Here is a 22,909-nt window from a genome sequence, read left to right on the forward strand (position 1 = left end):
ACTCATTCTCAAAGCTCCCTCCATCACGGGCCTCCCTGTCTCTCTCTAGTCCTCCAGAACTCCACATCTCTGACTGCGTGGGTCACTTCTACTTGGTTTTCAGGGGCCCCAGTTTCCTGCATTTCTCCCAAGCAAGCTCAGTAGAAGCCCAGGCACCCGGGGCTGTGCTAACAGAGGAAGGTATTAAAAACAGACCCCAGACATGACATTGCTTCAAGTTCCAGAGGGTTGGAAACAAGGAAGGGGGGCTGTGTTGTTGCTCAAGACTTTGCCCCTCCTTGTGTTCCAGCTCTTCTGGAACTCTGGCAATGTTCCACCCACTCCGGGCCTACAGGGCCAAGCTCTGCCCCTGGGTCTGAGCCACGACCCTCTAGACATGATCAGATTTGGGGTGTCATGGGAAGTGAAATGGACCCCTCCCCAAGGTCAGGGAATTTCAGAAGCTGAGTCATTTGGTCTCCTGCTCATTTCCAGTTCTTTCTGGAATATTACATCCTCATGTTTTCGGCCAGAGCCCTGGTTCTGACTTGGAAGTTAGCCGTTCACTAGACTCCCTCTGCAGGCCTCAAAGTTGAGATCTCAAGCCAGCCCTATGTCCTCCTTTCCCTGGGCATATAATGTCCCCTGAAGGTCCTGTGAAGCTGAGCCCCGCAGAGGGATAACATGAAAAAGCATCCTCAATGTCGGAGCCCATGTGGGTCCAGTAGACAGCACCACGTTGTCTTTAATCTCGGGGTTCAGTAGTCAGCACCACGTTGTCTTTAATCTTGGGGTTCAGTCGTCAGCCCCACGTTACGGGGCCATTATGTCGGAGCCCATGTGGGTCCAACATAGATTCCATAACCCAGCTGAAACGGAGTCGCGAGGAATAAAACTGACACAGCTTACAAGGTCATCCTGGAAAAGGTCAGAATCACCCCACATGGGCTCCGACACCTCAGAATCTTTGGTCAAGAGACACAAGCCAGGCACGGGAAAACAAATCCCACTAGTCCTCACTCAGCTATGACAACTGCAGGTCAGTCTTGAAGAGGTCAGAATGGGCACATGTCCTCTGTAATACCAGCACTTGCAAGCTGAGACAAGGGACTGGTGAGATGGCTTAGCCATTAACAGCACTGGCTGCTCTTTCAGAGGACCAGGGTTCAATTCCCAGCATGCACATGGCAGCTCACAACTGTCTGTTACTTAGTTCTAGGGGATCTGATACCATCACATTAATGCACATAAAATAAAGTTAAATAAACTAGAAAGAAAAAGCAAAGTAAGGAAAGAAGAAAGAAATGTACCACCACTCCCATTCCTGGCTTTCTTTTCAAGGAGGAAAAAGAGGCGGAAGAGGAGAAGGAGGAAGAAGAAGTACTAGAATTTCTGCAAGAGGATGAAGCTTTGAGGCTACTCTGGGCTACACCGTGAGTACAGGTCAGCCTGGGCTACACCGTGAGTACAGGTCAGCCTGGGCTACACAGTGAGTACAGGTCAGCCTGGGCTACACAGTGAGTACAGGTCAGCCTGGGCTACACAGTGAGTACAGGTCAGCCTGGGCTACACAGTGAGTACAGGTCAGCCTGGGCTACACAGTGAGTACAGGTCAGCCTGGGCTACACAGTGAGTTACGGGTCAGCCTGGGCTACACAGTGAGTACAGATCAGCCTGGGCTACACAGTGAGTACAGATCAGCCTGGGCTACAAAGGGAGACATCATCTAAAACACAAACAGAATCTTGCAATGGTGAATGCTAGAGATGGGGAAGGAGAGTAGGAAGAAATCAGGAAGGTTATTGAGGGACTGGGAAGGGTGCTAGGAAGACGGAGAGAGCAGAAGAAGGGGGATGGACATGTATTCAGTGTTTAGCTTACAATACAGACTTAAACAGACACGTACACAATTGCACACACAATCATACAGAAACAACTGTATAGTCACAATACAGACTTAAACAGACACATACACAATTGCACACACAATCATACAGAGACAACTGTATAGTCACAATACAGATTTAAACAGACACGTACACAATTGCACACACAATCATACAGAAACAACTGTATAGTCACAATATAGACTTAAACAGACACATACACAATTGCACACACAATCATACAAAGACAACTCTCTTTTCCCAGGAGAACTATTTGGAGAAATGCTTTGGGAAACCACTTGGAAAGCACAATGATGTACTGACTTATTAAAAAGGGGTGATCTAATGGAAATTTTTGCTCAGTTCTAGATTTATTGTTTTGTTCTGTACTAGAGTGGCTTTATGTTTGGAACAATGTAGACAAGAATTGAAATAGGGTTGGAGGGATGGCTCAGCAGTTAAGAGCACTGGCTGCTCTTCTGGAGGTAAGGAGTTCAATTCCCAGCACCCACATGGTGGCTCACAACTGCTGTAGGAGGTTCTTCTGTCTATGTGTTGCTTTCATTGGTTGAATAAAGAATCTGCCTTGGCCTTTTGATAGGGCAGTACTTAGGTAGGCGGAGTAGACTGAACTGGGAAGAAGGGCAGGGAGAGTGGCCATGGAGTTGCCATGTCAGACATGCTGAATCTTTCCTGGTAAGCCATGACCTTGTGGTGACAGACAGATTAATAGAAATGGGTTGAATCAAGATGTTAGAGTTAGCCAATAAGAGGCTAGAACTAATGGACCAGGCTGTGTTTAAATGAATACAGTTTCTGTGTGATTATTTCAGATGTAAGCTAGGAGGGCGGCCAGGACCAAAAGCAGGCCCTCTCTCATACAACACACAACCATCTATAATTGTAGTCCCATGAGATTTGATGCCCTCTCCTACTGTCATGTGTACATGCAGACAAAAACCCATATATATTACATAAATAAATGAATCTTTTTTAAAAATTGAAATAGAGAGGCTGAAGAGATGTCTCAGAGGTTAAAAGCACTTACTTCTCTTACAGAGGACTCTGGTTTGTGTCACAGCATCTACATGGTGGCTCACAGCCATCTGTAACTCCATTTCTGGGGGTTCTGATACCCTTTTCTGGCCTCCATGGGCACTGTATGCAAGTGGTGTACATATATAACACGAAGCAAAACACTCATACACATAAAATAAAAATAAATCCTTTCTAAAAGAGAATTGGGGCAGAGGCTTTTTGTCTGGTTATTGTTTGTCTGGACTTTGAGACAGGGTCTCACACAAGCTAGTCTGACCTGGACCTCACTATGTAGTAGAGGATGAACTTGAACTCCCAGACCTCTGGCTTCTCCGGATCCCAAGGACTGGAACTACAAGCTAACACACCTGGCTTGTGTGGTGGAAGAGATCAAAACCAGGGCTTCATGTGTGCTAGGAAAGAGCTAGGATAGTAATATGTAAAAGGACAAACTTGAGTCAAAGGCACAGTGATGTGCAGTTCCAAGCGCTCGGGAAACAGAGACAAGAGGAATGCAGAAAGTTTTTCACGTCATGCAACAAAATCTGTTAGATCTGTTAACAGATTGTCTTCAGGAGTGGAGAGATGGCTTTGGTTAAGAGCACGTACTACTCTTGCAAAGGACCTGTGTTCACGCTCGACACCCAGGTCAAGTGACTCATAAACAAACGCCTATAACTACAGCTCCAGGGGATCTGGTATACTCTCTGGGTTCCACGGGCACCTACACACACACACACACACACTCAACGCACACACACATGCACACACTCATACACACACACAATTTTTAAAAAATAAAATCTTAGATGGGTGGGGGAAGATGGCCTTTAGCCCTGATTGGATCCAGATGAAACAGGCAAGCATAGGAAATAATTTTGTAACCTAGGCCTCCATTTGGGTTATTCAGCATCCCTACTCCTTGTGATAATGAACTTGGCAGCTTAGCTCCTTTACATCCTGCACTATACACATACACCTCTCTGGAAACAATGCCCCTAGCCACTTCAGGATACCCTCGGAGTTCCACCTGTATACCTCCATCTCTGAACAACAGAGCAGACTTCTCAGATCCTGGTGATAATCAAATTTAGACCTTTCTATTCATTCAACTGTATCCCCAATGTACCCAGTTTGAGGATAGAAAGACTGATTCAGTCTTAATTAATTTGAATAGCATGTGAAATAAGTCAAAATGATGTCTTCAGGTAAATGCAGGGAGGATACCCTATTGTATATTGAATACCCTCCAATGTATAATCATGTGGATGTCCACATGATTGAAGTTAGAGCATTATGAAAATGATCCTTGTAGTAGGAAAATGATTATAGGATAATCTATCAGTAACAAAAGAAAAGCACCCCTAGGGGGCTGGAGAGATGGCTCAGCGGTTAAGAGCATTGCCTGCTCTACCAAAGGTCCTGAGTTCAATTTCCAGCAACCACATGGTGGCTCACAACCATCTGTAATGGGGTCTGGTGCCCTCTTCTGGCCAGCAGGCATACACACAGACAGAATATTGTATACATAATAAATAATAAATAAATATTAAAAAAAAAGAAAAGCACCCCTACTATACCCCTTGTGACCAAACTCCTCCTCTTTAACCCCACGAAAAGAAGCCCCAAATAAGAATTGGAGCCCTTAGGCTGGGGAGATGGCCCAGGAGTTAAGAACACTGGCTGCTTTTCCATAGGACCCAGGTACAATTCCTAGCACCCACATGGCAGTTCATAACTGTCTATAATTCTGCTTCCATGAGTCCAACGCCCTAATACACACATACATGCAGGCAAAAATACCAATAAACATGAAATAAAAATAAATTAAAAGAAAAAGAGTTAGGGCCCTTGAAGGTCTTCATTCATGTGGCTGGATGCTCTCATACAGGGTATTCTGATCTTTTCTACTTCTTTGAATAGTTTCCTTGCTACTTGTATAAACTTGAGTGAGCTCCTATTTTCAGTTCCTTGGATAAGAAACCAAGGACCTGGAAAGGCCCAGCCAGGCCCTGACCACCAGTAATGTGGGGATGCAAGTGTTTTTATGTCTGCATCTTCCCTCCATCCCTCCCTTCATTCTTTCTGTGTGGGGGGTCTTATTCTTACCATAGAATATTCTTGTCCTTTCCGGCCATTCCAGCAGCAGCAAACATGGCCACTAAACACCTCGGGTCTAAGGGATTATTTTAGATCTGTTTTTACTATTTTGTAGTTGTGTATACATGGAGTTATGGAAACACTTGGTTGGATGTCCTCAGAGGTCAGAGGTGATGGATGCCCTGGAGCTGGAGCTGCAAGCAGTTGTGAGCCATTGGACATGGATACTGTGAGCCACACTCAGGTCCTCTGCAAGAACAGGACCCTAGGGTCATCTTTCTAGCTCCCCGATTTTTTTTTAACTTATCTTTATTATTGAGAATTCCATATAGGCATACAATGGAATAATCATCTACCCCCATTTCCTTCTTCCAGCTCCCCCATATCCTTCCAACCCATCTCCCTCCCAAGTTTTTGTTCAGGTTTTTTTTTTTTTTTAATAACCCGTAAGTACAATTAGTGCTGCTGATGTGTGCACTGGTGTGGGGCCACCCACGAGAGCATGAGAAACTTGCCAGTGGTCACATCCTCCAAAAGGAATGATTCTTCCTCCCCCAGCGGCTACCAACAGCTACTAGCTCCTCAGTGAGGGGTGGGGGCTGGGGATCATTTGCCCCATCTATGACAGAATTCTGGCCAGCTGATCTCCGAAGGTCTCGTGCAGGTAACCACTGCTGATCTCCGAAGGTCTCGTGCAGGTAACCACTGCTGCTGTGTGTCCATGAGTGGGCTACTCACATCATTCATGGTCAGAAAGGTTTCACAGCACTCTGCCCCATCCTCCGGTTCTTACATTCTTCCCACTTCTCTTCTGCAACGCTCCCCAAGCCACAGCTGGGGAGAAAAGGGTTGATACAGATGTCCTGTTTAGCTCTGAACGCTCAGCCGCTTTGGTTTCAGTGCTTTGTCAGGTCTAAATTTTCATAGAGACAGATGAAAAACATTGGCCCTCCTGCATCCAAACTTCAAATATCATGAAAAGCTCTTGTCAATTGTCTTGTATTAAATGCTAAGGTCTTTAATCTGTCATGATGTTAGGGGACTGGCATACTGGGATCACAGCACTGTGCTTGACAGCTCCTACCACCACTACCATATAAAGTGGCAAACTCCTATAATCCTAGCACCAGAGAGACTGAGGCATAAAGATGCCATGAGTTCAAAGCCAGCCTGGAACACATGTCAAAACCTTGTCTCAAAAATAATAGTAAGTCAGAACCAGCTGTAGTGTCACACGCCTTTAATCCCAGCACTTGGGAGGCAGAGGCAGGCAGATCTCTGTGAGTTCAAGGCCAGCCTGGTTTACATTACAAGTTCCAGGACAGGAACCAAAGACCTACGGAGAAACCCTGTCTGGAAAATCCAAAAAAAGAAGAAGAAGAGACGGGCAGGAGTGGCCAGGCCTGGAGAATATTTGGCAACCAGAAAGGCTTAAATCAGATTGGATCTGATTTTAAAGAACTTTCTTTTGGCTTTCCTCATGCACAGGAGGGGTGGAGCTAGATGATGGCTCTGCGGGTCTGGGAGGACCTTGGGGAATCTGAGAGGTGAATTTCTCTAGTCTTGCCCTGCTCTTGCAATTGTGCTCCTCTTCCCTACTCCTCCAACCCCCACAGATCTCAGCTATAGATAAGAGGTGTGGTGTCCTACCTTCTCTTCTCTCCCTGTCATAAATCCCTCTGACCAAAGTGACTTAAGGGAAAAAAGGGCTTATTTTAGCGCAGTTACAGGTATAGTCTGTCCATCATGACAGGAGAGTGAAAGCAAGGGATGCTTACTCTTTAACCCTGTGCCACACCCTGACGCCACCCTTGAGAATGACAGTTAAATACTTTATGAGGTCAGTACTGCAAACTTTCCCTAAGGATAACAATGCACGCACACACAGACACACACATTTAAATTCTTTTAAAGATTTATTTTATTTTTAAATTTTATTTTATGTGCATTGGTTAAGATTTATTTTATTTTTAATTATGAGAGAGCATATGCATATGAGGGCTGGTGTCCTTGGAGGTCAGAGATATCAGCTCTCCCTCGAGCTGGAGTTAGAGGTGGTTGTGAGCCACCCAGTGTGGGTGCTGGAATCCGAACTCCAGTCATCTGCAAGATGTTAAGCCATGCCAGGTGGTGGTGGCGCAAGCATTTAATCCCAGTACTCGGGAGGCAAAGGCAGGCGAATCTGTGAGTCTGAGTCCAGCCTGGTCTACAAGAGCTAGTTCCAGCAGCAAACCCTGTCTTGAAAAACCAAAAAAAAAGAAAGAAAAAGAAAAGATGTTAAGCCTTATTTCCCACCATATGCTTTATCCAAACTCCTGACTGCTGTATTTGTCAGAACAGAAACCAAGGAGTAATAAACTAATGCCCCTACCGAGAAGTTTAAAAGGGACCACAAACAGGAAGCCAGTGAGGAATCCACCCAATGAGAAAGTATAATTACCAACTCGTACTGCATTCAGTTCCAACAGTAACACCACAAAGCATCTCCAGAGACTTAGGGAGACGGTCTCCAACAACTGGCCCACTCTAGATGCCCGTTACAAGAAGAGTTCCCAAGACACTTATTAACAAGCTAAAATCTGAGATAAATAAGATGGGCACAGCATTGGCTAGACAGACATTCAATAGCATTTGACTAAATGACTGAAAAAAATAAAAATCACAGTCTCAGCCCTAGAGGAACGATGATCCTCTGTCCATTAGACGATTTGACTAAGAAGTATTTCCATATCCTAACCAGCTCTAGGCTGTGTTCTCCCTAGTGGCCTATTCCTTCTGGCCTGAGGTCATTCAAGAACTAGGAAAGCAAGAAAAGCAATTGACAGGATCAAAGTCAGGAAGGGGGGGGGACACTATGAGAAGAGCCCCCAAAGTACTTTTTATTACGGCCTCGTGCCTACCAACACGAGAACTCTAAAATCTGACTCCGTCCCTAGAAAAGAGTGTTCTGCGTCTCCGGCACCTTAATAAACTCCGTAAATAAAATACGCCCCTTCAGTGATAAAACCCAGGGCCACTACTTAGCGGAACGTTTCAAACCCGCCTCCTGCGACGAAAAACTGGCTCCTCCCCTTCCGGGTGATACCCAAGCCACACCCCTAAAGTGCGAAGGTATCCCTGTGATGTAATTGTTAACGGTCCGCTTCCGGGGTGGAGCCAGGGAGGGCGGGGAGTTTAGGCTGTGCCGACCCCTGAGCCCCCCTTCAGGTGACTTCAGCCCCTGAAAAACCTTCATCCAGGGCCCTAAATGACCCAGCCCCACTGCTGCCAGACCGTTCTCCTTGACGACTCCACGCCCCGGTCCCTAGATAACCGTCCTTCTAACGCCTTAACTTCCAGTGACTTCCGTATCATCAATCCCATCCAGTCCCGATGTGGCCATTGGCTTGCGGGGGGCCACCTGCCTCAGGGTACCTGAGGGCTATTCAGACTCGTCCTGGGAATGATGGAGAAGGGGACTTGCGGCTGGGAATAAGTGTTCCTATCATGCTACTCCCCAGGAACCGCTGGAGCCCGGGACATGTCGCGATTGAGGAGATACGAGGTGGCGCTGGAAGCGGAGGAGGAGTGAGTGGAGGCGGGTGGTGCGGAGGAGGGATATGAGGCCGGGCGTGGGGGGAAGGTGCGCGTCCTGGGGCGGGCAGAGCGGGCCCTAGAGGGGCGTGGGCTGCGGATGGCCAGCCCCTGGGGGGCGGGGCTTCTCTGCGGGCTAGGTTCCAGGGGTGGGGTCTGTGGGTCAGCCCCGCCCCTCCGGGTCCGGCTCTGCCTTCTCTTTGTAGGATCTACTGGGGCTGCTTCTACTTTTTTCCTTGGCTGCGAATGTGGCGCAGGGAGCGGAGGTGAGGGGGCTGCGATCTCGTGGGGGCATGAACGAGTTTTAGTGTCGGAGGATGGATGGTGGGGGAGTTCAGGAGCCCCCGCCCGGCCTCATGTCATTGTCGGGTCGCCCTACAGCTCGGCGCACCCCCGGGAGCAGAAGCTGGAGCCTCTGCGGGGCCTAATGAGCTGTTTGTCGAGCGGCCTGAGGCCTGCTCCCCAGCGCTCAGGTCGTGGTCTCCTCTGTCGCACCCCCACCAGCGCTGCACAGACAGCCGGTGCATTAAAGATTTAAAGTCACGCCCACTGCCTTCCTGACTTTACCGCCGCAGCCGCCTTTGGTGCTGGGAATCCCACTTCACACCTGCTGTTTTCTTACCCACAGGGCGTCCCTCCCTGGTAGGATGCCCTTGCATGTCAAGGCCTCCGTTGCTCCTAAGGGCCCCTAATTATCGTCATCTTCTAATTACTATCAGTGACTGGCTCCCTGCCACTCCCTCCCCAAAAGCACCCACACAGTAGGCCACATATTTCTCCCACTTATCAATGTTCCCACAACTCCAGCTGTTACTGCCTTCCTCTAGCTGGAACTTGACCAAATGTCTGAAGAGTCTTCCCTTCCTGAGAGTGAATCTAAAACATTTTAGCCAAACAGAGTCAGCGAGAGGAAGGATCAGTTCCTAGAAGCTGCCTCTCAAAGTCTTCCCAAGAGAGTGACAAGGGTTAAGGGTCTAAGGCCTTTCCTACAGCTAAAACCCCAAACCGGCTCCCTCCAGTGTGATCCCTTTTTTTGTTTGTTTGTTTCTTTTTTTTCATTACGAGTGTGTGTGTGTGTGTGTGCCTGCCCACCACAGCGCTTGTGCACGCAGAGGTCAAAGGACAACTTGAGAGAGTCCATTCTCTTTCTACCATATGGGTTCCAAGGTTCAAACTCGGGTCCTCAGGCTTGTCACCATGGCCATCTTGCCAGCCCCTGACCCCAGTTTTAAAGATACTTGGCATCCCTAGAAGAGTCCTGCCACCCATTTTTATCCTGCCAACCCAAATCACTCTGGAACCAACTCTTGTAGCAAGAGTCCCCATAGACACCCACTCCAGCACCAGAAAGGGGAGACAGCCTGGATCTTGGCTGAGCCCAAAGCTGACTTTTAGCCTGGCACAGCCCCTGCCATAGCCATTTGTGCTGGAAAAGAAGGCTTGGCCTTTATATCTTTGGAGATGCCAAAGAAGAGATGGGTACACAGCCAGGAAAATGTTTCTCCTTTCCAAAGATCTCTAGATTGACAAGCCCAGAAGAGCTCACAAATAGCAGGCAGCTAGCTAACAAAACAAATAAGATGATACAACCTGGGATTTGGGGGGGGGTGCTACACCCAAGCCTTGGAACAAAGGTCTAGAAAAGGAGTAAGAGACACCCTGAAGCCTCGGGTACCAAAACTTCAGGACGAGTAACCTCTAGGTTGTGGTTACTTCCAAATACCTAAAACTGTGCAAACTTTAGCCATCTCCTCACAGTGTTTGCATCAAAGACCCCTTCAAAGGCTTTGTCTAGCACTGGGCCTCATCCTTCCAGACAGCCAGAAGGCCTCTGAGACAGTGTCCTGAAGGGCCTTTGGGTCTCACCCTAGACAGGACGAGGCAAGACTTAGATTCTCAGCCTAGCTATAGCAGAACAAGCTGCCCAGAGATCATGGCAGTCCAAGAGCTCTATCTACAGATGACTGACCTCCGAGCAGAAAACAAAACATATAGATAAGGGATGGATTCTTAGGGTTATGGCTCAGTTTGTATTTCAAATCCAGAACAGGACTTGAAAATTGAAGTCCCCAGATTATGCGTCTGGACCATTAACCCGACCAGCGTGCCCCACCCCCAGCAGATTATAGCTTTCCAGAAAGAACTGCCTCAAGATGAGCGGGGCTTTGGCATGGAAGAGAAGGGAGGGAATAGTAGAATGGGGTGCTCAGAGTTGGGGAAATGGGTTGGGAGGGCTATGTTCCTTCAAGCCCAGGTGTAAAGAGATGAAATTTGGATCAAAAAAGACCTAACTTAGTTCTTGAGTCTGATGTCTCCAACAAGCCAGAGACTAAGTCTGGAAACCCCCAGGCTCCCACTGACAAGCTGGCATCCGTGGAACAAGACCAAGCAGAAGCAAGAAGGTGAGATTTGGGGGAGGGGCCTTTTCATCTTCTGGGAGTTTTGTTTGTTTGTTGAGACAGGGTCTCATTATGTAGCCCAGGCTGCCCTGGAACTCACTATGTAGACCAGGCTAGCCTCAAACTCAGAGAGAGTGACTTGCTTCTACCTCTCAAATGCTGGAAATAAGGACCTGCGCCATGATATCCCTCCCCCTTTCACCCGTTTTAACATCAGCAGTCAGGCATCAGAGAGCTTTTATTTCTCCTTATCCACCACCCTTTACCTCCTCTTCATGGCGAAAGTCTCCCCCCTTCGCCAAGAAGAGTCTGTTTTAGGGACCCAGTCCTATCAATTTCTCCTGATAAGTAGGCAGGCCAGGGCAGAGAGTAGGGAGGAGAAGATAAAGGCAGGTTAGTGCTGGCCTGCCTTCGTTCCTACCCACTCAAACTCTTCCGTCAGAATATGTGATAGGATACACAGAAGGATGGTGGTGGAGATGCAGATGTATTGCAGTGGGACTTTTGGGTATAACTGGAGCTGTATGATTTTGTCTATGATTATACAGTCATGGGTGTGACTTTATGAGGTTACGTGACCAACGTATGACTGATGAATGTGTGGCTATGCGCATGATTGTAAATGCCTATTAGTAGATGTCCCAGTGGATCGTGGCTGCCCTACATCAGCCCCTACATCACTCACTACCTCTCTTCAGTGTTCTCTCTTCGGGGCTTAGGAACCTGTGGGAAATGATGATGGTCCGAGAAAGGGCTGGAGACAGTGACAGAGGGCCAAGAGCTATCACAAGATAAGCAAGGTATTGCCACCTGTCTCTGACTCAGCTAGTGCCCCAGGCAAAATGCAACTAGATAAAAGGTAGGGAGAGGAGGAGAAAGAAGCAACGAGGTTGAGCGGCATGGAGGGGCTCTGGCCCACCAGCAGCCTCCTGTTGATATTGTTGCTTCTGAGCCCAGACCCTGGAACAGGTAAGTTCCCGGAGGGTATAGAATGATGAGTGGATGGACTAGAAGGGATGGGACGCGGAGAGTTCAACTTTCCTGGAGCAGCTGTGGCTCCAGACCTTTCTGAAGACAGGGCCCTGTTGTTCTGCAGGCTTGCCACTGCCCTCCAGCTCTACCTGCTGTACGCAGCTCTATAGACAACCGCTCCCCACCAAGCTACTGAGGAAGATCCTCCGTGTGGAACTGCAGGAGGCCGATGGGGACTGTCACCTTCAGGCTATTGTGTGAGCTCTGCCCCCAACCCTGCCACCTCTAACTGCCTCTAACTCCCAATCCCAGCCCCAATGCTAATACTGGTGCCTCCTCAAGTTTTCATCTGTCTCTTGCCCCTAACCCCTGAACCCCACCTAAGCTCATCCCCCAAACCTGGGCATAGATTTGGACTTTTCCCTTCCCAGGCTTCACCTGCCTCTGCGCACTGTTTGCGTCCACCCTCAGAATGGCAGCCTGGCTCGGTGGTTTGAGCGCCATGGGAAGAATCTCCAGGGGACTCTATCCAACTTAAATCTGGAACTACAAATGAAAATGTACTCGAGCCCCCAGCAGCAAAACTAATAAAACAACATTAGACAACAATCCAAAAACTCCTTCATTCTCTTTATTTCAACTCTTCACAGTCTCCACCAGGGCCAAGGCCAAGGTCTGCACACACTCTCCGAGCATCTATATACACACATACAGAGAATGTCTGTTCCTTATCTCACGTATGCACAGTCACAGGTGGACACAGACATGCACATCTCTACACGCTCTTCGGGTGAACTTCCACCTCAAGGATGACATCAGAAGTCCAGGCAGCATTCAGCTGGCAGCAAGCTTGGAGTATAGGGTCTCAAAGAAAAGGGCTTCAGACTTCCAGCTGAGATCTCCATCCATCGGGGTCCACACTGCTCTGCCTCCTTTTCTGCCCATCCATTTAACCACCCCAGCCGGACGATCAGCTGAAGTTCTCCTGGGTCCTCTGCAGGTTTGGAATGCCTAGAAGAGCAGGGAGCAAGTCAGACAGCAGGACTGGGTCCCCGGCGGAGGGGGGGTGGTGCTCAGTGGGTGAGGTATGTGCCGGACAAGCAAGTCTAATGACTTGGGTTCAATCCCTGGGACCCATGTAAAGGTGGAAAAGAGAACTCCACAAGTTCTCTGGCCTCCCAACATATGCCATGGCTCATGTGTGCTTGCATACACATGTCATACACACACATAACACACAGTAATAATAAAATTTGATTTTTCAAGTCAGGGAGAGGAGCAAGCATTTATCCAAGACATTTAAGGGGGAAGGGGTGATACCCAGTTCTGAGACCTTGAAAATGAAGGGGGCTACCTGGAATTCCCAATACTCCAGGAGGGAAGAGACCCATTTCTGAGACCAGGACTGAAAAATGAGAGGTCTACCTTTCTCCTCTTGCCTAGATATAAAAATGAGGAGCCCCCAACTCCAGAGATCCCCAGTACCCATAAAATTGCTAGGGCATCAGGTTCTTAAGCCAGACACTCGAGTGGGGGCACACATTACTTAGTGCTACTCACCTGGAATCCTGTCCACTGGAATCATTGGTGCCAAGAACCCAGGTTTTTGAGGTCCATCCTTCCCGCCCTGTCTCAGCCTCAGCCTGAAGCATAAAAGGGCAGCTGTCTCCCCAGGACCATGTCTCTTGGAGGATTTATTAGCAAGGGGTGAGAAATGAGTAAAAATCATGAGGGAAAGGACAGTCGGGGGAGAAGTGGTTCCCAAATCAAACAGGTTCAGTAGGCAATCAGCAGGAGGCCCTTTGGGTGGGAATGGATGTGGTCTCTGGGCATCACAGCAGCTGCTGGGGGGGGGGTCACACCTAAGGAACCAGTGGCACTCACTTACCAGAGCCCCAGTGCCAGGGCTCCAACAGCCAGGCCAAGGAAAGAGAAGATTCCCAAAGATGCTAACACAGCCACTTGCTCCAAGGGGTCTCTGTGATCTGAGGGAGAAGGCCATGTGTCACTGGGAGAGAACGTTAGCTGTGCTTGGTGACACCTTCCTCCATATACCTCCATATACCTTTACCAATCAGCCTGAACTTACCAAACGGTCTTGGGTCTGGCTGCAAGGATGGCCTTGGAGGGGTGGGACCGTCCTCCTGACCTATTGCCTCTTGCAACTGTTTGTTCCCATCAGACATCTCATTCTGCAGGGGACCTGAAGGAAGACAAAACCTGAGAAGTGTACTTAGAAGCTTCTGTCTCTGTAAGGCAGGGGCGGGACTAGAATCTAAGTTTGAGGTGGGGGCCTAAGAAGCAGTTTCAGAGGGTGTGGTCAGTTTCTGGGAATCTGGCTTGTAGTCTTACAGACATAGGGTCTATAAGTGCAGAAGTAGGGACTCTGGGCTATAGTTAGGATAGGGCTGCAGGCCACCAAGGCTATAGCGTAGGACAGCAATAGCAGTGCCTGAAGGACCCTGACAAGGGGATGTGTATGCTGTCTAGCTGACAGCTGATTTGGGGGTAAGGGCTCTGCCCTTTTGTCTCTCACCAGTGCTAGGAGTACCCCAGGCCTCTGGGCTCCAGGCACTCCAGGTGCCAGCATCCAGAAAGTCCCTGGCACTGACTCGTACCGCATGGGGCAGCCCAGCCACGGCATCCGTTATCACCTCCTCCAAGCCAATTGGCTCGACCTGGAGGCAAAAATGGTTCCTCAGGATGTGGTTCAAGCTGTTAGTAGAGAGCCTGCCCAGCCCCAGCCAGAAAAAAAGTACCCCTTTCTCACACTGCCCCCATCATCAGGTAGAGGGTCTAGGCCAGGCTGGGTGGCTGGTGGGACAGATTCTATATCTGGGGTTAGGAAAATGGAAGCCTGCAGTGGTCACTTTGAGGGACTATTGTATCAGTCTGTCTATGTTCAAAACCTTGTTAAGCTTCTTGCTGAGTTGTTTTGGGTCTCTCTATGTCTTGAATTCTTCATTTGTAAAATAGGGGTGAATACCTCACAGAGGTAACATATGTAAAATGTGTAGCAAGGTACCCTGCAGGCAGACAGCTCTGAATGCAGATTATAAACAAGTGGGGCTCCTCCCAGAACAGATGCCGACCACTCTGTGTGGAGATTCACTAGTTTCATCTAGACGTGAGTGTTTATATGAGGGGTTCTCTGGGTAAGATACCCGCTTTCCTAGAAGTTATTATTGTCTGGTGTGTATGTGTTTGCACGCACACGTGAGCAAACCCAGCATGCATGTGGTTGTCAGAGGACAAACTCAGGAGTAAGTCTTTTGTCGTCTACATTGTTTGAAACAGGTTGCTGTTCTCAGCTGCATAGCCAGGCTGGCTGGCCCAGGAACTTCCTGAGATTCTGCTGGATTTGCCTCCCATCTCGCCATGGGAGCGCTCAGGTCACAAACTGCATGGCATCAGCTGGCTTTATGTGGGTTCTGAGGATCCAAACTCAATGCTTGCACAGCAACTGCTTTACACGCTCATCCATTTTCCCAGTCCCTAAGTGATTTTTAAACCCATTTCTGTCTTCACAGACAGGCTTCCATTATTGTTAGTTATCCAGGACAGAAGTTTCTGTCCTGCCAAGGGCAACTCCAGCCCCCGGCTCAACACCTGGGAACACTATATAGGGGGAAAACTGGGTCTTCTGAGACCTGCCCATGCCTGGAAGCTATACAGACTATTCAAGATCTCAAAACAAGACACAGAACCTGAAGAGAAAGATTGAGACACACTGCAGACCTCACCGTGGACCATGCTGGATGCTGCGCTGGACGATACTGTAGCCGGAACCTGAGCAGGAAGTAGGGTTGGCGGCGCCAGGAAGCAGGGTATGTCCAGCTTGCATGCAGGCGTCTTGGGTAACCAGGTACTGATTCCACCCGCAGTCCCTGGGGTGGATCGGGACGTACTAAGAGTAGCCAGACACGAAGTTCAAGGTGAGTGGCGAGTATTCACCCCTTCCCCACCATTTCCCACAGTGTATGCGGTGTACGCCATGTGTGCTGTGTGTGTGTAAAGATGCTTTAGTCAGACACTCCCAGAAGGGTGAGAAAATGTCAAATTTGGTTACTCATCTAGCTTCAGGACCTATCTGTTATCCTTGTTATAAAATAAGCAGACATTTGGTAAGTTTGAGTGATAAAGGATTCTTCTTTGCATCCACAGAAGATTCACTGGTCCAAATTCCAGCCTAGTTTTATGGCCATCTCCCTCCCACATGCAGATCAAGAGAAAGGGACCAGCAAGCCTTTCCCCTGGGCAGGGAGAGCATGAGACTGAACTGCCTTCCGCATAGGGTCTAGAAGCAGGAGTTACCTAGGCAGCCAAGAAGACAGTAGCAACTAACTTGTAGATAGTGGTAGCAACCTCCAGAGCAGTGGTTCTCAGCCTTCCTAATGCTGTGATCCTTTAATGCAGTTCCTCATGTGAGGGTGACCCCAACCATAAAATTATTATTATTATTATTATTATTATTATTATTATTATTATTTTATTATTTTTGGTTTTTCGAGACAGGGTTTCTCTGTGGCTTTGGAGCCTGTCCTGGAACTAGCTCTGTAGACCAGGCTGGTCTCGAACTCACAGAGATCCGCCTGCCTCTGCCTCCCGAGTGCTGGGATTAAAGGCATGCGCCACCACCGCCCGGCTCATAAAATTATTTTCATTGTGCCGGGCAGTGGTAGCACACAACTACCCAACACTAAGATCTTTGTGAGTTTAAGGCCAACCTGGTTTACAGTGTGAGTTCCAGGCTAGCCAAAGCTACACAGAGAATCCCTGTCCTGAAAAAACAAAAAAAAGTAAAAAAGTTGTTTTCGTTGCTATTCCATAACTGTAATTTTGCAACTGTTATGAACCATGATGTAAATATCTGATACACAGGATGTCTGACGTGGCCACCCACTGGGTCGTGAACCACTGCCCTGGCGTGTGTACCCATCCCTATGACTACTTGCTCTTTATGTACGAGAGGGAGAAAACCAGTTGGAAGTTGGGGCAGGGAGGGTGTGAGTCTGTTTGGAGTCTCTGTGATGGGAGTCTGGGGGTTGGGGTACTCACAGATGCTCTGTAATCTCACGTCCAGTAGGCATGAACTGGCACCCAGTGGGTTCACCTCAGTCACATTGATCCGGTACTCACTCCAGAACTCTGCCCCATGGACCACACATCGGAAAGCCTCTAGAGGGTCTTGTGGGCATGGCCAAGGCCCTGTGGATGAACTTTCCCTAGGAGGGAGGATATGGTCTTGAGTTTTGCAAATAGGTCACAAGTTAGAGTACCCAGTCTCTCTCTCTCTCTCTCTCTCTCTCTCTCTCTCTCTCTCTCTCTCTCTCTCTCTCTCGTCCTACCTCTCACTCTCAGTTCCTGGTAGGATCTTCTTCCTGATGGAAAGGGTGCCATGTGAGGTCAGGAGGAAAAGAGAGACCCCTGCCTTCTCTGAGAATTTGTCAGAACTTCCCTCCCTTCCCTGCCACACCCATATCATGCCAGCATCCCAAACTGCATAAGCACACATACTAGACACGCCCACACATACCTGTAGGAAGTAAGGTAGCGGGTGGGCAAACCGCTGACCTGGCTGGGACTCCAGGTACAGGAGAAGTTTTCATAGTCTACTGCTTGGCAGGAAACCTCGGGACGAGCTGGGGGAACTAGACACACAGGGTACCGCTACAGACTGAGGCATCCCTAGCTCCTCCCTATCCCAGAGAGCTTGCTCAGGTCCCAGGGCCCCTTGGGAATCCAATGGCCCCTCACTGCCACCTTCCCTAACTCACAGCCCAGCTTCAGGGTCACCATGCCCCCAAGTGCACCATCCACGGTCTGGCAGACGTAAGTGCCCTCGTCAGTGCTGTCCACGTGAGCCAAGAACAGTCTGTGTCCTAGTCCAGAGTCAGGTCCCTGAAGCAGCCTTAACTGCCCATCCCGAAACCAGGACACTGGCGTCCTGAAGGTGAGATGAAGTAATGACAGAGAGACGAAGTCAGGCCCTGCAGCTGTCCTCACAGAACCTCTAAGCACACTTGCAATAAACCACACCCCCATGCCTGGTGCGGTGGTACGTGCCAATTATCTCAGGAAGCTGAAGCAGGAGACTCCTGAGTTGGAGGCCAGTCTGGGCTACAGAGCAAGTTCCAGACTATTCCCAGGTACCAAAATAAATAGATAAAGTAATAAAGTCAACGCAAAAAGAGACTAAACCCAAATCCAAATCCCCTTCGCTTTATCCAGCCCCTTGTGGTCTAGCCTTTGCCTTCCTTTCCTGGCTCCCTCACCCTTCCCTCCCCACCGGCCCCATTCTTTTCCTCAGTTCTTTGTTACTAAGGTCAGTCCCACCTCAGGGCATTTTCACAAGCTGTGGCCTGGTCAGGCGTGTGCCTCCTCTAACCTGTGCATGCCTGCTCCTTTTAGACCTAGCAAGATTCTTGAGTGCTTACTGTCTGTCCTCCCCAGTAGGATGCGTCCCCTCTTGAGGACGTGCATCTTGCTGTTATCTCAGAGCCTGCGATAAACAGACCAGGCACTTAGCAGGTACACAAACACTACTGGCTAGCCAACTAAGTGGTGATTTTTGGTACTAGTATCAACCCCAAGGCCTTAGATGTGCCAGACAGGAGCTCTAACATGGAGCTACATCCCCAACACTGGCTGAATTTTTCTATTGAGTAAGTACAGTTGGAGGGTGAGGACACAGAGGCAAGAACTATGACAGAAGAAGCAAGTGTCGGAGGAAACGAGGTCTGGGCAGGGTCAAGGAAGGGTCGTTCGTATGAGATTAGCGGTAGGTGAACACTTACCCTGCATTCACTCCAGGACAACACAGCATCACGGACCTGCCCAGCTGCCCATACTGGACCCCTGTGGAGGGCATTCCTGGGGTGAAGCACTTCTTTTAAACTCCCCTCCCATTTATGAGACTGGTAAGGATAAGGAGCAGGCTGCTAAGCCCTGGGTGGGGTCATTGTGTCAAAATATTAAGTTATACTTGCAAGCCAGAGATGAGACAAGACAGAGAAGGGACCCAGGTTGTCAAAAATGGTGTGTGTGTGTGGGGGGGGGTCTAAATTAGGCCACAGGAATGGGCCAGAGTGAGAACAGTAAGTTCTCCCAAGGCGGTCACAGGGTGGCATTTTCTTACCTGGAGGACCCCAGGCTTGGGGGCAGGGGGAGGAGGAAGACACCAGGGCTGTAGCCACGGCCACCAGGACCCTGCTCAGCCCTGAGCAGCTGCTGCTCATCTGTGGAGAAAAGGGGGGCTTAGGAGTTCCCCATCCATGAGCTGCATCGAGAGAAACGAAGCTATTGGAAATGACTGAGGATTTTAACCTGAGTCCCCTTTCCCACCAAATACCCAGTGCTGTATAGATTTGTCCTTGTGTGTGTATGACTATGCACACGGGAGCACACACACACACACACAAACACAAAGTTCATCTCAGTTCTGGGCTTAGGGCCCAGAACAAAAGCCAGCGGCAACAGACTGTGCCAGGATTACACACACACACACACACACACACACACACACACATCACCTTTGGCGCCCACCCCTGGCACTAAGGACTGGCAGGCACTGGCTCAGCCACTCCCATTAACCCGTGCAGTCCAGCTGCTGGGAATTCTGGCATTCACCCGCAAGCTGACCAAGGCTAATTACTGCCTCTGGCCAACACACAGCAAGTGAGATAAGACTTCATCACTCTAAGATAAAGAGCTGACAAGACAGGTCCAAATGCACCCATAATCGCAACAGGAAGCCTAGCCCTGCTCTGGCTGCCAGGCCTCTGGCCTGGGTCTGGCTTCTTACTCCAGCACTTGGGCCACTCCGATGGGCCTGGCTTGAAATCTTGTTGGTCTCAGCCTGTGGGGCTGGATCGAGTTAGGGTGCCGGCTGGGGCTGCAGAGTTAAGCGGATCCAGATGCCCCTGGCTGCTGCCAGAGGCAGAGAACGGGCCAGGAGCCAGCAGATGGAGATGGAGTCAGGGTGGCGGAGGGGAGCTGGGAGCCTACAGCAGCAGGCGCCTGGTGTGGGGGCCACAGCACCAAGTAGGGGTTAAAAGAACAGTGTTTAGGACCTAAGGCGATGGTGGTAGAGGCCAGTGTGCAAAAGTCTGCAGTGGGAGCAGCAGAAACGCAGTCTGAGAAATGTCCATATAGAGGAGTGGGGTGTTGGGAAGAAGGACTCTGGGCTGGAGGTGAGCAGCAGACTGAAAGCAGTAACGACGGGGTACCAGAAGACCCCTCCAGAGTAGAATAGAATAAGGCCTCCACATATCTGTGTCACCCTGAATGTCTTATTGGCCCACCCCCAGGGTCCCCAGTCCCATTTACCCCATGTAGCCACACCCTACCTCGATAATCACAGTGGCTGAGTGTCCATGGTCTCCAAGACTTCCTCCTACAGCCTCCAGCACTGTCTCCTCTCCACTCAGTCCTGGGACCCCAGAACCATCCCCTCCTTCCCATTCCCTGCCCCGCCCCCTCTGGGCCTTGAGCTTAGCCACCCCTAGCCAGGCCCCCTCCTCCCACCCCTTCCTCTTCCCTCCTCTCTCATTCCCTCCCACCCTAGGGCCTGGGAAGGGAAAAGGCCTCCCCGCTCAAGCTGGAGAAGGAAGCCAGAGACACAGCCAGGACTAAGGGAGAGAGGAGCGCTGGCTGCTTCTGCTTATATCCCTGTTGCTAGAAGATTAACTGTTTTCACAGAGCCACCCAAACCATATTTACTCAGGCACTCACTAGGTACAGTGAACTAACACACAGATATTCCCTTGAACACATGTGGACACCATTTTAAAAAATTAACGCACACACACACACTCATTCCTTTTCTTTCCATTCTCCAACGGATGTTTCCTAAGGGCACAGCTGACTGTGTTTCCAGGGGAAAACAGGCCTCACACTGGAGAATATAAAGAAAGGCCAGAGTCCAGTTCCCCCCTTCCCTGGAAGTTCGGGTCATTTCTGTTCTCCCCTTTCACCCGTTGGGCCTCAGCACCAGGAAATGCCTTTGATCCCTTGGTGCCAGATACACAAGACTCACAGCTAAGACTCAGACTTGGGTACGTCACTCACAGTCACCCTGACACACTCAGACCCAGACACATTTACACATCTCAGTCTCCTAGTGGTCCCACTGACACAAACACACACGTGTTATGTGCGAGGGGGTGCAGGGCCTTCCCAGTGTTCCCTAAAAGCGACTCCTCACCACAAGGAGCTCACAAGAACTCTTAGTGACAGATCAGAATCGTGTCAAGGTTACAAGCCCTGTGTGGCCAGGAACAAGAGCAAACAGGGAAGCCAAGCAGAGGGACACAGAGAGTCGGCTTGGCGACACAGCTCGGAAAGCAGAAACACGGAGACACCTGGGAGGAAAGCTGTGAGGAGACACAGAAAGCTCTCCGGAAAGAAACGGAGTCAGGCATGAAACAGAAACACCAGCAGACCAGGGGCCTAGGGATAGAGCTCACTTGGGAGAGCTCGCCTGGCATGCACAAAACCCTAGGTTTGATGCCCAGCACCGTATAAAAACAGATGTGCCACACCTGTAATCCCAGCAATCCCGAGGCTTGGAGTACATGTGACCCTGTCTCAAATAGGAGCAGTGGCCCAATGATGAGACTTATTTCTCAGCACTGCAGACGCAACCCAGGCCCTGGCTCACGCTAGACAAGCACTTTACAGCTGAGCTGCATTCTCAAACCCCCCACCCCCACCCCGCAAATCTTGGGCAGGGGAAGATGGAGAGCCATGTGCACTGGGGGTGGATCTGTCTATGTTGCAGGCCCGGTAGAAAAGTCAATCTCCCTCAACAACTGAAGTTTCCCGGAATATAAGAACACAGCTTCACTCCCACACCGTCTAGGCGAGGACACAGGACACACTGCAGTCACAAGTCTCTGCTCTTCCACTTCAGACTTTGCACGTTATCACACAGAAACCCAGCCATCTACTCTCACACTGGCAGACCCCGGAGCTTCCCAAAACACATTCCCTGGTGTGGTCACAACCCCTCTCACAAACGAACACGCACCAAAAATTACCCACTGTCTGCTGTGCCACAAGCAGACTCAGCTACAATCACACTCTCAGGCGCAGCCACATTCGCTGACAGACACACCAGATGACAGCAGTTACGGAGCCTCCACACACTGACATCGTCACACACAGTCACTGCCTCGAACTCACACAGACACACTCATGATCCATCAGCTACTCTCCGCCTTTCGCCTTTCGGATCACACACCACCCTGCCCCGCCCCCTCTTGGCAGGACTTGCGAGTCAACACCCGGGTCCCAGCAGGCCTCACCTTCCGCGGCTGCCGCCGCCAGCGCCCTCCACCCTCGCCCTCTGCCCCGGCCACTACTCCCTCCTGCGCTGGGCTCCCGCAAGTCGGGGCGGCTCCTTCAGGCGCCAATAGAACGAGAGAGGTGAAGAGAGGGGGCTCTCGGCCCATTGGAGCCTCCAACTGCCAATCACTTCCACCTCCTCCAGACACTTCCTGTCCCGTCTGGAACTTGAGAGGAGAGAGTACCAGAGTAGGATTCCTAGGACAAAACCTAAAGCTGCATTCCTTATACCTCTCGTGAAGGCCTGTCCTCCCCGGGACTGCAGGCCTGAAGGTGCTCAGACTCTTCCCCTCCCAGCCGTCCACGCAGCCTCAGGTCCCCTACTGAACCACTGGGCAACTGACTGCATTTGTTGAAGGTGCCCCTGACTTCAGATAAGATAGGAAAACAGAAGGTTGGTTTAGTTCTCAAACGTTGTCGAGTATTGTACTTTTAGAATAGCCAGGTCCCATCCCATGCCAGCTAAATCACAATCTCTGCTTGTTGCATCCAGACCCCAGTACTGTTTTTAGAACTCCTCAGGCAATCCCAAATACAGGCAAGGTTGGGGGGCAGGGGGGTTACGTATGCCCTAAGAAACCAGCTAACTACCCAGGGAGTGTCAAGGGAGATGCC

General features: G+C 49.9%; 2 protein-coding genes across 12 annotated transcripts; one reads left to right on the forward strand and one right to left on the reverse strand.

Annotated features, from left to right (window-relative positions):
• Positions 1-8,142: 8,142 nt before the first annotated feature.
• On the forward strand, positions 8,143-12,550 carry LOC130887824 (C-C motif chemokine 27-like). 10 transcript variants are annotated; one of them, XM_057790461.1, is made up of 6 exons: positions 8,143-8,210; positions 8,504-8,570; positions 8,783-8,842; positions 10,899-10,978; positions 12,072-12,204; positions 12,379-12,550. In XM_057790461.1, exons 2-6 carry the CDS (start codon positions 8,524-8,526, stop codon positions 12,533-12,535), a joined length of 477 nt encoding a protein of 158 aa, XP_057646444.1. In that variant the 5' UTR covers positions 8,143-8,210; positions 8,504-8,523; the 3' UTR covers positions 12,536-12,550. The 10 variants fall into 10 exon arrangements, with proteins under 10 accessions (XP_057646444.1, XP_057646449.1, XP_057646440.1 ...); XM_057790457.1 differs by lacking the exon at positions 8,143-8,210 and adding an exon at positions 8,222-8,413; XM_057790458.1 differs by lacking the exon at positions 8,143-8,210 and adding an exon at positions 8,222-8,413 and having other exon boundaries at positions 10,926-10,978.
• Positions 12,551-12,556: 6 nt separating this feature from the next.
• On the reverse strand, positions 12,557-22,347 carry Il11ra (interleukin 11 receptor subunit alpha). Of its 2 annotated transcripts, none has more exons than XM_057790455.1 (13): positions 22,255-22,347; positions 19,086-19,185; positions 18,745-18,805; positions 17,725-17,894; positions 17,484-17,598; positions 17,296-17,328; positions 17,006-17,172; positions 15,691-15,854; positions 14,484-14,625; positions 14,037-14,150; positions 13,836-13,932; positions 13,508-13,590; positions 12,557-12,958 (listed from the first exon to the last, which is right to left on the reverse strand). In XM_057790455.1, exons 2-13 carry the CDS (start codon positions 19,183-19,185, stop codon positions 12,918-12,920), a joined length of 1,287 nt encoding a protein of 428 aa, XP_057646438.1. In that variant the 5' UTR covers positions 22,255-22,347; the 3' UTR covers positions 12,557-12,917. The 2 variants fall into 2 exon arrangements, with proteins under 2 accessions (XP_057646438.1, XP_057646439.1); XM_057790456.1 differs by lacking the exon at positions 22,255-22,347 and adding an exon at positions 20,296-20,392.
• Positions 22,348-22,909: the final 562 nt, after the last annotated feature.

The sequence above is a fragment of the Chionomys nivalis genome, chromosome 16 (assembly GCF_950005125.1).
Source record: "Chionomys nivalis chromosome 16, mChiNiv1.1, whole genome shotgun sequence".
Taxonomy (NCBI): domain Eukaryota; kingdom Metazoa; phylum Chordata; class Mammalia; order Rodentia; family Cricetidae; genus Chionomys; species Chionomys nivalis.

Excerpts from the sequence above, each read along its gene's own strand:
- Il11ra (XM_057790455.1), bottom strand. The coding sequence starts at position 19,185 with ATGAGCAGCAGCTGCTCAGGGCTGAGCAGGGTCCTGGTGGCCGTGGCT. Across the intron at positions 18,806-19,085 it reads CCAAGCCTGGGGTCCTCCAG|GGGTCCAGTATGGGCAGCTG; the intron begins GTAAGAAAATGC and ends TGCCCTCCACAG. Across the intron at positions 17,599-17,724 it reads GGTGACCCTGAAGCTGGGCT|TTCCCCCAGCTCGTCCCGAG; the intron begins GTGAGTTAGGGA and ends CTGTGTGTCTAG.
- LOC130887824 (XM_057790457.1), top strand. The coding sequence starts at position 8,251 with ATGACCCAGCCCCACTGCTGCCAGACCGTTCTCCTTGACGACTCCACG. Across the intron at positions 10,979-12,071 it reads GACCAAGCAGAAGCAAGAAG|GCTTGCCACTGCCCTCCAGC; the intron begins GTGAGATTTGGG and ends GTTGTTCTGCAG. Across the intron at positions 12,205-12,378 it reads TGTCACCTTCAGGCTATTGT|GCTTCACCTGCCTCTGCGCA; the intron begins GTGAGCTCTGCC and ends TTCCCTTCCCAG.